Source organism: Meriones unguiculatus, chromosome 21 (assembly GCF_030254825.1).
Source record: "Meriones unguiculatus strain TT.TT164.6M chromosome 21, Bangor_MerUng_6.1, whole genome shotgun sequence".
Classification (NCBI taxonomy): Eukaryota; Metazoa; Chordata; class Mammalia; order Rodentia; family Muridae; genus Meriones; species Meriones unguiculatus.
The window spans coordinates 46554579-46566649 of NC_083368.1; the positions used below are offsets into that span (position 1 = coordinate 46554579).

Genomic DNA, 12071 nt, shown 5'->3' on the forward strand with positions numbered 1-12071 from the left:
TTTTCATAGAAATAAAAAAAAGTAGTTTGCAACTTCCTGTCAGCCACCCTCTGATTTTACCACCTGAGAGATTTTTTTTCACTCTACCTGGGTTGATTAAAACAGTTTATTTATATTTAGTTTGCTTCAAAATTCATAAAGCATCTTCTTAATTTTTGAAGTTGACTAATTGGCAGGGGATTTTTGCATAATTACTAAAATGTTAAGATCTATTCTGAAGCTGTCATTAGATAAGATTTGCTCCTCATGAATTTTGCTTAAGAGTACTGATGGTAACAAAATGGTCTTCCTATGCTTTTTGATGCTAAACCTATATAGTCCATACCACTGTGTGAGTTCTAGATCTTTCTGATGATTTGTAGCCTTGGAGACTTGTAAAACTATTGCTATATTATATATCTAGTACCCACTTATATGTGAGTATATACCGTGAGTATCTTTCTGCTTCTGGGATACCTCATTCAGGATGATCTTTTTTAGTTCCCACCATTTGCCTACAAATTTCATGATTTTCTTGTTTTTAATTGCTGAGTAGGATTCCATTGTGTAAATGTACCACAATTTCTGTATCCATTCATCCATTGAGGGACACCTGGGTTGTTTTCAGATTCTGGCTATTATGAATAAAGCTGCTACGAACATGGTAGAACAAATGTCCTTGTTGTGTACTTGAGCATCTTTTGGATATATGCCTAGGAGTGGTATAGCTGGATAAGGATAAACCTACAAAAATCTGTACACCTAAAGAAGCTGAGCTAGAAGGAGGACCTTCTAGCTGGGTAAGATTGATCATCTGGGTAAGATGATCAATCCTCACTCAGAAAAACAAATAGGATGGGCATTGGAAGAAGGAGAAAACAGGAAGCAGGACAGGAGCCTGCCACAGAGGGCCTCTGAAAGACTCTACCCAGTGTTGTATCAAAGCAGATACTGAGACTCATAACCAAACTTTGGGCAGAGTATAGGGAATCTTATGAAAGAAGGGGGAGATAATAAGACTTGGAGGAAACCAGATCTCCACAAACAGAGCAACAGAACCAAAATATCTAGGCACAGGGGTCTTACTTGAGACTGATACTCCAACCAAGGATCATTCATGGATATAACGTAGAACCCCTGCTCAGATGTAGCCCATGGCAGCTTAGTATCCAAGTGGGTACCCTAATAAAGGGAACAGGGATTGTCTCTGACATGAACTCAGTGCCTAGCTCTTTGACCGCCTCCCCCTGATGGGGGAATAGCCTTGTTAGGCCACAGAGGAGGACAATGCAGCTAGTTCTGAGGAGACCGATAAGCTAGGGTCAAATGGAAGGGGAGGGGGGGAGCTCCCCTATCCATGGACTTGGAGAGGGACATAGGAGGAGATGAGACAGGGCAGGTGGGATTGGGAGGGGAGGAGGGAGGAGGCTACAGCTGGATACTAAGTGAATAAGCTGTAATTAATATAAAAATTTAATAAAAAAGATAAAAAGACTATTGCTAGCATTATGTAACTCATAATGGCATTTATTAAGGTAACAGAATCATAAGAGTATAACCAGCTATCCCTGAGCACAAAGTACACCTTTTGTATTTATATTATAGTTTACTTAATTATGTTTTTATTTTAACTAAAGTGCTGGTTGGATTGATAGTATTAGTTTTCCACAGAGAATTTTTGCCCTACACTATTTTAAGACAAAATGTAGGAAGTAATCTGTTGCTTGTAGGATCACAAAAAGCAAGTGACCAAAAGTTCTGTGGGGATTCATGTTAAATCATCACAATGATAAAGACCTTCTGTGGGCATACAGGATAACGAAACATCAATAGCTGTGTATTGGCCTTCATCGTACATATGAGGACTCTTCCACACTTTGCTCCTTCACAAATTCCATTGACAGAAAGAAACCAGGCAGTTCTTTATTACATTAAAAATTATTTAAACTTATTTTCATGCCATGGAAATTAAACACATCACTGTAAGGTCTACTGTTTGTCGTCCATGATAGTAGTGATGGCGGTAGCGTAGAGTGCTGGTGGTAGTGATGTGTGCATCTGTTTGGGGATGGATTATAGAAGGAAGAGAGTGAAGAATGTAGTGCTGGGGAACTGTTCTAAGGTTGCCCACCTCTCTGTCCTATAGGAAGTACAAAGGGATAGAAATGGAAACTAAGACCTCCCTATGCCCCAGGAAAGGGACACCTGTTCTTTCCCTGCACCTTTAGTTCACTTGCATTGAATAAGAATGAGAGATGTAAACTCTAGTCCCTTCCGTCTGTCTGTGGGAAAGATCTAAAAGATCCTTGCAGTTTGTAGTCTGTATTTTGTTCTCTCTTGGATCTTCCTACATACAAGCTGACACCTTTCATTGAGTATCTGAGTATCTGTCAGTAGTCTTTTTCACAAAGCAAAATCCTTTTTCATATATCTGTATAGAAAAAAAGATATGGGGAGTGCTACTCATGTCAAGTCTTTTTAGTGTTGGTGGTTTAGCCATATAACTGTTTGATTTTATATGTCTGTTTTATGTATTTTCATTGTGGTTATAAAATTATACCAAATTATTGTGTCTTCTCCATTTTCCCTTTTGCTGTTTGAGCCTATATTTATTTCTTTGATTAGAGTATGTCAGCTTACAAGTCTTTGGTCTTCATGGAAGGAAACTAGTACAAAGCTAATCAACTGTCAACAGAGTCTGAATATTACTGGGTGTTTTAGTAATTGCCTTCAAATGTAGCTGTGAGGTTGCAAGTTTGATGAAATGTTTGTGAATGATGTTTTAGGGAAATCAATCTATTTCAGTGTTGAATTCATAATCACTATATATTAACACATCTATCTCCTGCTTTTTAAATTTCAGTATCTACTAGAAATGAAAAGCTTAATCCTCCCACCAGAACACATCCTGAAGAGAGGAGACAGTGAAGCAATAGCATATGCATTCTTTCATCTTGCACACTGGAAGAGGGTAGAAGGAGCTTTGAATCTCTTGCATTGTACATGGGAAGGCAGTAAGTAATTTTTTCTTTACACATTCTTTAAGAACATAGAGTGCTAGAACTATTTAGGCCATACCAGTTCATAATGAACAATGAGAATTTGCAGTTCTGTTTTTTTGTTTGTTTGTTTGTTTGTTTTTTGTCTTTTGTTTTGTTTACAGTGATGTCCTCTCATCAGGGCACTTATTTACTTAATGCTCCAGATCCCCAGAGATAGGGTCCCATGGATAGATTAGAAACATATAAAAGATAAGTGAATCTGCGTACTCTAGGGGAATATTTTACCACCTGGAAAACCCTTGTGGAGATCTGTGCAGCCCCTTCACATCATGGTAACCTTTGTCTTCGGATTAAAGTCTTGTTCTGGACTCTGCTTACCATGTCATGTAGCCTCAGTTGTAGAGGTGGATGAGAGACAGTTATCCCACACCTACAGAAGCACCCTAGATGTGTTTCAAAACAACAGTTGTGCCCATTGTGAGAGTGTCTTATTGGAGGTGTGGCATCCCTGTGAATAATAAACACCTGTAAGAAAGCCCTGGCATGCTCTCTACAGTCACCATCATTTTGTGTAAGGAAAGCAGGCTCTAGTGGCAGGTGGCATGTACTTCTTGATCTTCTGCTCAAGGAGGAGCAAAGGGCTGCCTGGGCCAGCTTTCTGGTGATTTCAGAAGGTAGAGATCTGTGGGTAAAACACCAAGGGTAACTGTAGGAGTCAGGTCATAGGTGAACAAGCCCTGAAAACCAGGACATTAGTAGAAGCAAGACTAGTGGGTGAAGAAATGCATGTTGGGTTGTTGGGAGATTGCAAATTAAGGAAAAAGAATACTATGTCTAATACTATGTTTTTGGAAACATGTGCATTGAAACACTGCTAGCGCCATTTTAAGTAAAACAAGCATAACTTATAGCATTTTTTTTCTTGTGGAAAATCAAAACCAAAAATATTGGAGTCTCTGGTAGTTTTTTCCTAGTTTACCCTTCCCTTGATCAGGCTCACAAACAAGTCTTTTTAATCCTTCTTGTTCTTTATCTTCTCTGCTTCCATTTTCACTTTGATAAGCTTCTGTTCCCTCCTGTTCCTTTGTGACCCAGGAAGAATCTAGCTTGGTTCAGGAAGTGATGCAGGGTTGAGAGTAAGTTGACAGAGATGAGTTTCAAAGGTGGTTGGGAATTTTCTGTTCAGTTGCTTTGAAATTTTTCTCAGATAATTAAAAAGCTTTCTTTGTATAATTTTCTGCTTATAACTTGAAAGATATTGACTTGCCAATGCTGCTCCCTCTGCCTGGTAAATATAATAATTTAGCCAGGCATCCTGGTCATTAGACTTCCTCAAGAGACTGCCTGTGCACAATCTTCCCCAGCTTGGGCTGGTCATTGCTTATAATGCGTTTGATAAAAGGACAAAGAAAATATCAATTGAACATGAAAAAGAATTAAATATGAGACATGAGACATCACATCGAGTGTCAAAAGCTAAATAAACTAATCAGTTTAGCAACTAAAATCATACCTTATAGGTTGGCATCCTGTGAATGATAGTGGAAACTCATCAGTTGGACCTGATTCATAAGATCCAACCCATTGCAAAGGACATAAAATGGCACAAAGCAGAGAATGGCAAATGCAGGGATTAGGGGTGACATAACAATAAATAAATAAATAAATAAATAAATAAATAAATAAATACATACATAAAACCTTTTAAAGGATAATTGGAAATGTTGGGAAGGTAGTCATCAGCTAGCAACATGGAGTTTCTCTGAACCAACTGGGAAGGATCACGAGATAGAGAGAGAACCATGAAGTGAGGTGGCAAACTGCCAAATCAAGCAGAGTAGGAGTATTGAGGGTCTACCTCAAGCTACATGAGCAGAATACATTATTGAGATTAAGGGGGTGAATTTCTTTTTTTATTTTTAAAATTTTTATTTTTTTATTAATTATACTTTATTCACTTTGTATCCCCCCATAAACCCCTCCCTTCTCCCCCCTCCCCTCCTAATCCCACCTTCCCTTCCCCTTCTTCACGCTTGCCCCTTTCCAAGTCCACTAATAGGGGAGGTCCCCCTCTCTTTCCTTCTGATCTTAATCTATCAGATCTCATCAGGAGTGGCTGCATTGTCATCTTCTGTGGCCTGGTAAGGCTGCACCCTCCTCAGGGGGAGGTGATCAAAGAGCAGGCCAATCGGTTTATGTCAGACAGTCTCTCTTCCCATTACTATGGAACCCACTTGGACACTGAACTGCCATGGGCTACATCTGTGCAGGGGTTCTAGGTTATCTCCATGCATGGTCCTTGGTTGGAGTATGAGTCTCTGGAAAGACCCCTGTGTTCAAATTTTCTTAAAATAGTAAGGCAAGGAAACCAGATACCTATAGAAAATATTAACTCGATATTGATATTTACGACAAACGTTTCCTGTAAAAATCACATAGCTCTGACCCCAGCCCAAATCATCTGCAGTGCCATTCAGTGTCTAGAAAGAGTCCTGCGAGTCAACTTTAGAACAGAAAGGTGTGCATGTGCTCACTGTGCACTAAATACACAAGGAAATCTGAATACCCAGAAGCTTGAAGAGTGTTTTCATGCTCTGGTGATGTCCAGTGGCCTTGCATTTGCATCTATTCACTTGACAGCATTCTAGCTTAGGCAGAAAAGAAAGTGCCACCTCCTTTCTCCAGGAGAAGAAACAGTGGGGTGAGTGGCTGGTTGTTTTGTAGCCACTGTTCAGACAGTCAGGAGGCAATGCAAGTATTTACTCCCCTGCAGTGAATAGATCGAGGGTAAAAGACTAGTTATCTTTGAAACATTTGCTTAGAAGGTCACAATTTGGATTTATATCACTACAGATGAGCTAGGGTATAGTGTATTATAGTTGGTACGTTTATAATTTAGAAAGTTGCTCATCCTGGATAAAATTAAATTTGCTAGTTATTTAATATTGATTTAAAATCTCAATAGAAATAAGACAATAAACAATGCATATGTATAAAAAAAAGAGAGAAACTGAAATGCACGCACCTAACCTCAGTCGCTGCTGCTGAGTTAGGGGCTTTCCATTTCGTTCTCGATATTGGTACTCCGCAAAGTCTGTACACCGTTCATGTGTCGTCAGTAATCATTAGATGTATATGAACTCATGAGTGTATACTAACGTACTCATATGCGCATATTTAGAGAAAAAGTCTTTCAGGATAATTGTTTTTCAGCTATTCTTTAAAAAAAAAAATAGGTCCTCCATGCAATTTAGAAAAAAGAATTACCACTCAATTTTCAAGCATTTGTTTGCAATCTTTTGACATTTCTTCCAGATCTGTGACTTTTAAGTTAGATTGGAAATTCGCAGCTCTGTGTCGTAAGGATTTATTTATTTATTTTTGAATCGTGTGTGGGGTATGTGCACATGAAGTGCACACAGAGGCCAGAGTAGTTGCTTGACCCCCCTAGATCTGAGTTAGTGGGTGGGGGGAGGTTGCCAACAAGCTACCCAGTGTGGGCGCTGAGAACCAGCTCAGGTCCTCTGGAAGAGCAGTGCATGCCCGTAACCACTGGGCCATCTCTGCTTTAAATCAGAGGACTTGGGACGAGAATTTTGGCTCAGCTACTGACAGTGGAATCTGCTCACCTAACTTTGGAAACTGTAAACCCGTAATGAAATGCAATGTCCTGCCCTGACTGCCCCATGTTGGTGACCTTCAGGCTGCGGAGCCCCATCCTCTTAAGATGATGGCAGGCTCTCCCCAACTGCTTGGTCCAGAGAGGCTGCATTTCCCCCAGTGTGCCGCGTGGTGGCGCCTTCTGACATCTCCAGCCTCAGAATTCAGAGTTTCTTCTGAGTCATTAATTTTCTTCATTCTGAAATATAAGGCCATCCCATAACTCCACCCAACTTCTCAACTTTATTAGGAAGAGAACTCATGAGAGAAGATAACAGAGCCTGATCTTACCAGGTTCCATATTAAAAATGTTGTGTTTTAGAAATCTTTAAAAACAAAACAAGCTTGCTTCTTGATTAGGAGCTAGAAATAAAAAGGTATTTTTTTCCTCTTTCAATAAATTTTTCATGTTAGAGAATTGGTCATTCTGTAGAATTAAGTGGGTTTTCCATCAATTAGGTTGCCTCCCTTCTTTTTATGAACTTGAAAGTCTGGCTGATACATAACAGAGATTGTGTTTGAAGCATATGGTAGTTAAAGGGGGAAAAATACATCCTTGAATCCTCAACCAGAAATACATCAGCATTTCAAAGGTTTCCAGAATGTTTGATTCATCACTGTCCCAGCCCCCAAATTACACAATATGTTCCTCAAAGTCCAGATAATTAAGAAAGGGGAAGAGTTTAACTTTAAGACTTTATATGTTTCTTGGACTATTGCACAGCTGCCACCTTACTGGAATTATGTTTTAAGCACTCCTGGCTCTGGTTATCCTCACGCACATGCAGCACGGCACATATGAGCAGAATACAAAAATCAAAGATGCTTGAAAGAAAGGTTTCATTTCAACTGACTTTGTACCAGGAATGCATTTTATGCACGCTACTCTAAGTGACAGATCTTCCACTTTACCTATATCCAATGCTGATGCATCGCATCTCCCTCCGACCTTGCTCTGTCCAAGGCTCTACTTTGGCAGAATTTTAGAAAGCAAGGTTGTTTGTTCCACAACTGTGAACTTTAATTTTCCTGTTCTATACATCAGAAGACGATTATGCCATGGGGTAAACCACTTAGGTTTTTTTTTTTTTTTTTTTTTTTTCTTTTTTGGGTCTGTGTTTTTCTACTCATCCAAATAGAACTCTTTATTTTCTTTTTGGAGCCCCACCTCCAAGAATCCACTAAATAATGTATAAGATTCGAACATGGTGTTTTTTAGGGGGAGTGAAGCAGAGTGTTTCCATTGAGAGGGGAAAATGGCCCATTGTTGAAGTATAGGATGAGATTATAATTCTAATTTATTCTCTTTGAACCTAGTGGCAAATGCGCTTCACTGTAAGATGTGGTTCTTAGGGCATTTCCTTTAGCCAAACCTTTCCTCCATAAGGCTGGTACCGTTTGTACTTTTAACTAACCCCGACCCCTGCCCCGAACAGATCTAGGGATACATTTTATACTTTGGGAGAAAGCAGTGATTGGGTAAAAACCCTGGTCAGAACTGCCACACTGACAGCCAGCCTCCAGATATGACATGATAGCAAGCCAGCCTGATTTTAAATTTGGTGTGTTTTGGTAACAAACCATAATCTGGAGTTCCTAATGTTTTGGGGTTTTCCTAAGAGTCAAGATCTTTCTGTGCTTTTAAGTCTGGCCTCAAACTTTCAGGCTGTAGACTACCCTGATCATCTTGCTTCAGTCTCTAGAATAGAGCAACAGGCAAGTTCCTGTAATCTTGTTTGACTTTCCTTAAGTTCTTAGAGAGAAAGTCTGTCTCCCTGATTACATATATTTTATTGAGCAAACATTTACTGAATATTTCCTTTGTAAAAGGCTTTATATTTGCAGATATCAAGGCGAAAATACTTTGTAAGAAGCATTTGTGTGTGTACACATATATTTCCCACGTACATGTTTTATGCATATAGGTACATAAGCAGCTACACATGTGTTTGTGTATAGAGGCAGATGGTACAGGCAGTGCTAGCATGGCAGTAGGAACAGAGAATCAAAGCACTGAGGGTCACTAATAAGACAGGAAGTTCAGTGTAAAACCCTAGAACTCCTTCTTCAAAATTAGGACAAACCATGCTTAACTCGATCAAAGTTTTTCAAAGGTCAGTTTACATCCCTGATATAGTTGAAGGAATCCGAATCAGAAGCCAGTCTTTGATCTCTGTCGCTTCCTTATTTCTGCCCTGAAGTGACTAATGAAAGTCAGGTGGTCTTCATGACTGTCACTCGCCCTGCAGTCAGACATGAGGCATAAAGCTTGTGTTTGATAATAATTTTCTGCTCTAGCAGTTGCAGGTCTGTTTGTTAGTGCACAGCACCATCTTCACTCATAGTGTGCCCTGGAAGGGAAGGTAAAGACTTTAGGTCCATAGAGAAGGAGGAAGGTAAAGAGAAGCCTGACCTGTGAGAGGCAGCTTGGCTTTGGGCGAAAACTCTGCCAGTGCAGAGACAGCTCTTAGCTCACCTAGAGCCTTAAAAAAAGATGCACTTTTGACAAGAGAGTGATGATAAGAGGTGTTGCTGGGATTCACTCTCAGTTCTCTGTATTCCAAATAATCTCCATAATACTTTATTTGAAAGAAACAATCAAACAAATGTCAGATAGCTATCAAGAAGTATCTTCTATCTGTCCATATGATAGGTAGGGTGACATTCATTAATGTTTCATGTCTCCTCCCACCTGTCCATCTGTGGTTTGTTGATACCCTCGTGGATGCTGTTGAGAGCCTCTGACCTTTACAGCACTGAGCCTGGGAAGGGATTTTGACTGGCGAGAGAAGACAGGTACCTGCCTCAGACTAGATCGCACAGCATGCTTTTGTGTGTTCCTTGCGTAACTTGGGACTTCAGTTGCGCCTCTGTGCAAAGGCACAAGCAACATCAAGACAAGGGAGGGTGCCCGTGGAGGGAAATGGAGACACCACTTGTATACCTTTTCTTTTTAACTGCAGTCCACCTAGGATTCTTGCTTAGATTTGAATGAAATATTTGCACAAAATTAAAATTACTTTATCTAAAATACATTTCCCAAAGCTTTTTGGGAAGCTCATAGTCATTTGAAAATAGTATTTTCAAATCATCTATTTCTATTCTTCTTTGAACCACTAAATAAGTGTGTTCTCAGGATTTACACTGACAAAATCTCTGGAAATTTGGTAAAAGCTTCAAGGTTCATGAAGCCTGTGCCTGACTCAGTGAAAGAGACAGGAGGTACAGGGGGAGCTGGCAAGGAGTATGTAACAGCTCCTCCCACTTCTCCAGACGCCCATTCTTATCTCAGTCTTTGTTGGACCCTGCACAGCAGGGTGGGTGAAGGATAGAATTGCAAGTAGAAATTGTATTTGCTTTTGTTTAGTGAAGCCAAATCTTAATATTATTTTTATGAACTTAATGTAAATGGTATCTGACATGAGGAAAAGAGATCTTAAGGGTACCATAAACATGCAGGAAGCATATCTATATGTTTTTTTAAATTGTGTACCAGCAAAATCTCCCCACCCTTTCTGAAAAAGATGAGAACTGATTAAAAGGAAAAAAAAGGCTAAATCGATGCATAATGTTCTCTGTGTATGCCAAATATGGAAGGAAAATTCTCAGTTGTAGGTGCCAATCAACCATTCGATTTCTAGTCTCAAGCACTCTCAAAGGCTTGTTCACTATATTTCTTTCTTAAAAAAAATCGCTTCCTGAAATTCAAACTGACTTCAATTTTGAATAAAGTTTACTATTCAAAATTAGTAGCCATTATGAAAACTGAAGGCTCCTTTTCTTCTTGTATCATATGAACCTGAGTAGATTACAAAACAATAGTCTAGCTACACATAGAGAATCTGATTAGGGGTGGCAAATGCTTTCAGGGTAGCTATCATTTGTTAAAAAGTGTGTTGAGAATCTGTTATGCCATAGTTCAGATGTAAGAATAGGTGCTCTCCAGAAGAGATTTCAGTAGTGGACACTGTACAGGCACCACAAGCTTTTTTGTCTGATGTTTTGTTTGTTCTCATTCTTTTGCAAGCCTGGTTCTAGTGAGAGAGATGTTGGCTTCCTCTTCAACATCTTTGAGACTCAGTGAGCCATGACACAACTCTTCGGTCACTTTTGCTAACTAGGAAAAGTCATTTTTGTGAAAGGGTGAGCTAGAGTGAGCCTTCCATTATAAGAAGAGCTAAAGTCTGGGGTGTTTTTAATGTTTTAATCTGTTTAAGAGGTTTCTGTTACAAAAGGAAAATTGGTAACATTTTTACCTCAGCAGACTGCCAGCAAACTGGCTCTGCTCTAATCCCACATTTCTTGTGATTTATATTCTCCATGGCAATGTGCTATAACCTCACAGTGATACCACTGTGATGTAGATTGACTGCATTCCAAATGCTGGGAATCACATACGTACTGTTTTTACTTTTAAATACTATTCAGACACCAGAATAAATACCATATGTGCACTGATGCTGGTTACAATGGGACCTTGTCATTTCTTGTGAGAGAGAACATCCTTTATATCTGATTTTTTATTTGAAATAAGTATGCAAAAGACAAATATGTACGTTGACAGCATCTTGTAAAGGCTTTGGTAATTACAGGGCCAAGGTTGCAGTATGGTTCCTTAACTCGTAGCACTTAAAACTGTAGTTGTTGTTGCTCCTTGCCACCATCCCTCATGAACACACGTGCACGCCAGGACTGTTAACTGCTGTTCCCAGGGAGTGTATTGCTTTTCCATTCTGTATCTGCAGTGTGCAGCCGTTAAAGGACATCTGTTGAAGAAAAATTAACTCCGTGAGCACCGCTCATAGGAACAGTGAGACTAACATGCTGCTGACATCGGGACAGGGAGAATAACACACTTGATAATGAGGACGGATGGATTGATTGGAAAGCCATCATTCAGTGTAAAGCCTAATGTCATCTGATGCCATAGACACAGAATTTAGGTGGCCTGACATCATCAAAATGTAGGCAATCAATCTCTCCTAGCCGTTTTCCCTCACATGATACTGAAAGATTTAAAAGTTTCATAAAGTTTAGAAATAGCTCTCAAATCATGTGTTTTGTTTTTTAAGTTTTTGTATTTACCCATCCTGGTTGGAGTTCTAATCCACTTAGACATATTCTTAAACTAGACACAGCAGAATGCCTTTCATATTTGTACAATCTGCAGCAAGCTCCAACAAGCCAATCCACATTCACTTCTGGGGAAAGCACTTCAATCCAGGTTTGCATTATTACCCTTGGCTGGGCTTTATTGAATTAGTGCTTAAAACATTTTTATAATATTTTATACATGATGAAACCTGAGGCATTGGTATTGATGGTTTCTCTGCCCTTCTGCACCTCTATCTCCACCCAGTCTTGTGAGCCCAGAATATAGAGCGTGAGATTAATGTGTGAATAATGCATTATAATATACCCCTGACATTT

At 39.5% G+C, this 12071-nt stretch overlaps 1 protein-coding gene across 7 annotated transcripts in view; it reads left to right on the forward strand.

Moving 5' to 3' along the window:
* St7 (suppression of tumorigenicity 7) overlaps positions 1 to 12071 on the forward strand; it is a 233144-nt gene that overhangs the window by 210461 nt on the left and 10612 nt on the right. For all 7 annotated transcript variants that reach the window (XM_060374061.1, XM_060374062.1, XM_060374067.1 and 4 more), the window contains one exon: positions 2843 to 2993. In XM_060374061.1, the coding sequence (XP_060230044.1) occupies positions 2843 to 2993 (151 nt within the window). The remainder of the gene's footprint in view (positions 1 to 2842; positions 2994 to 12071) is intronic.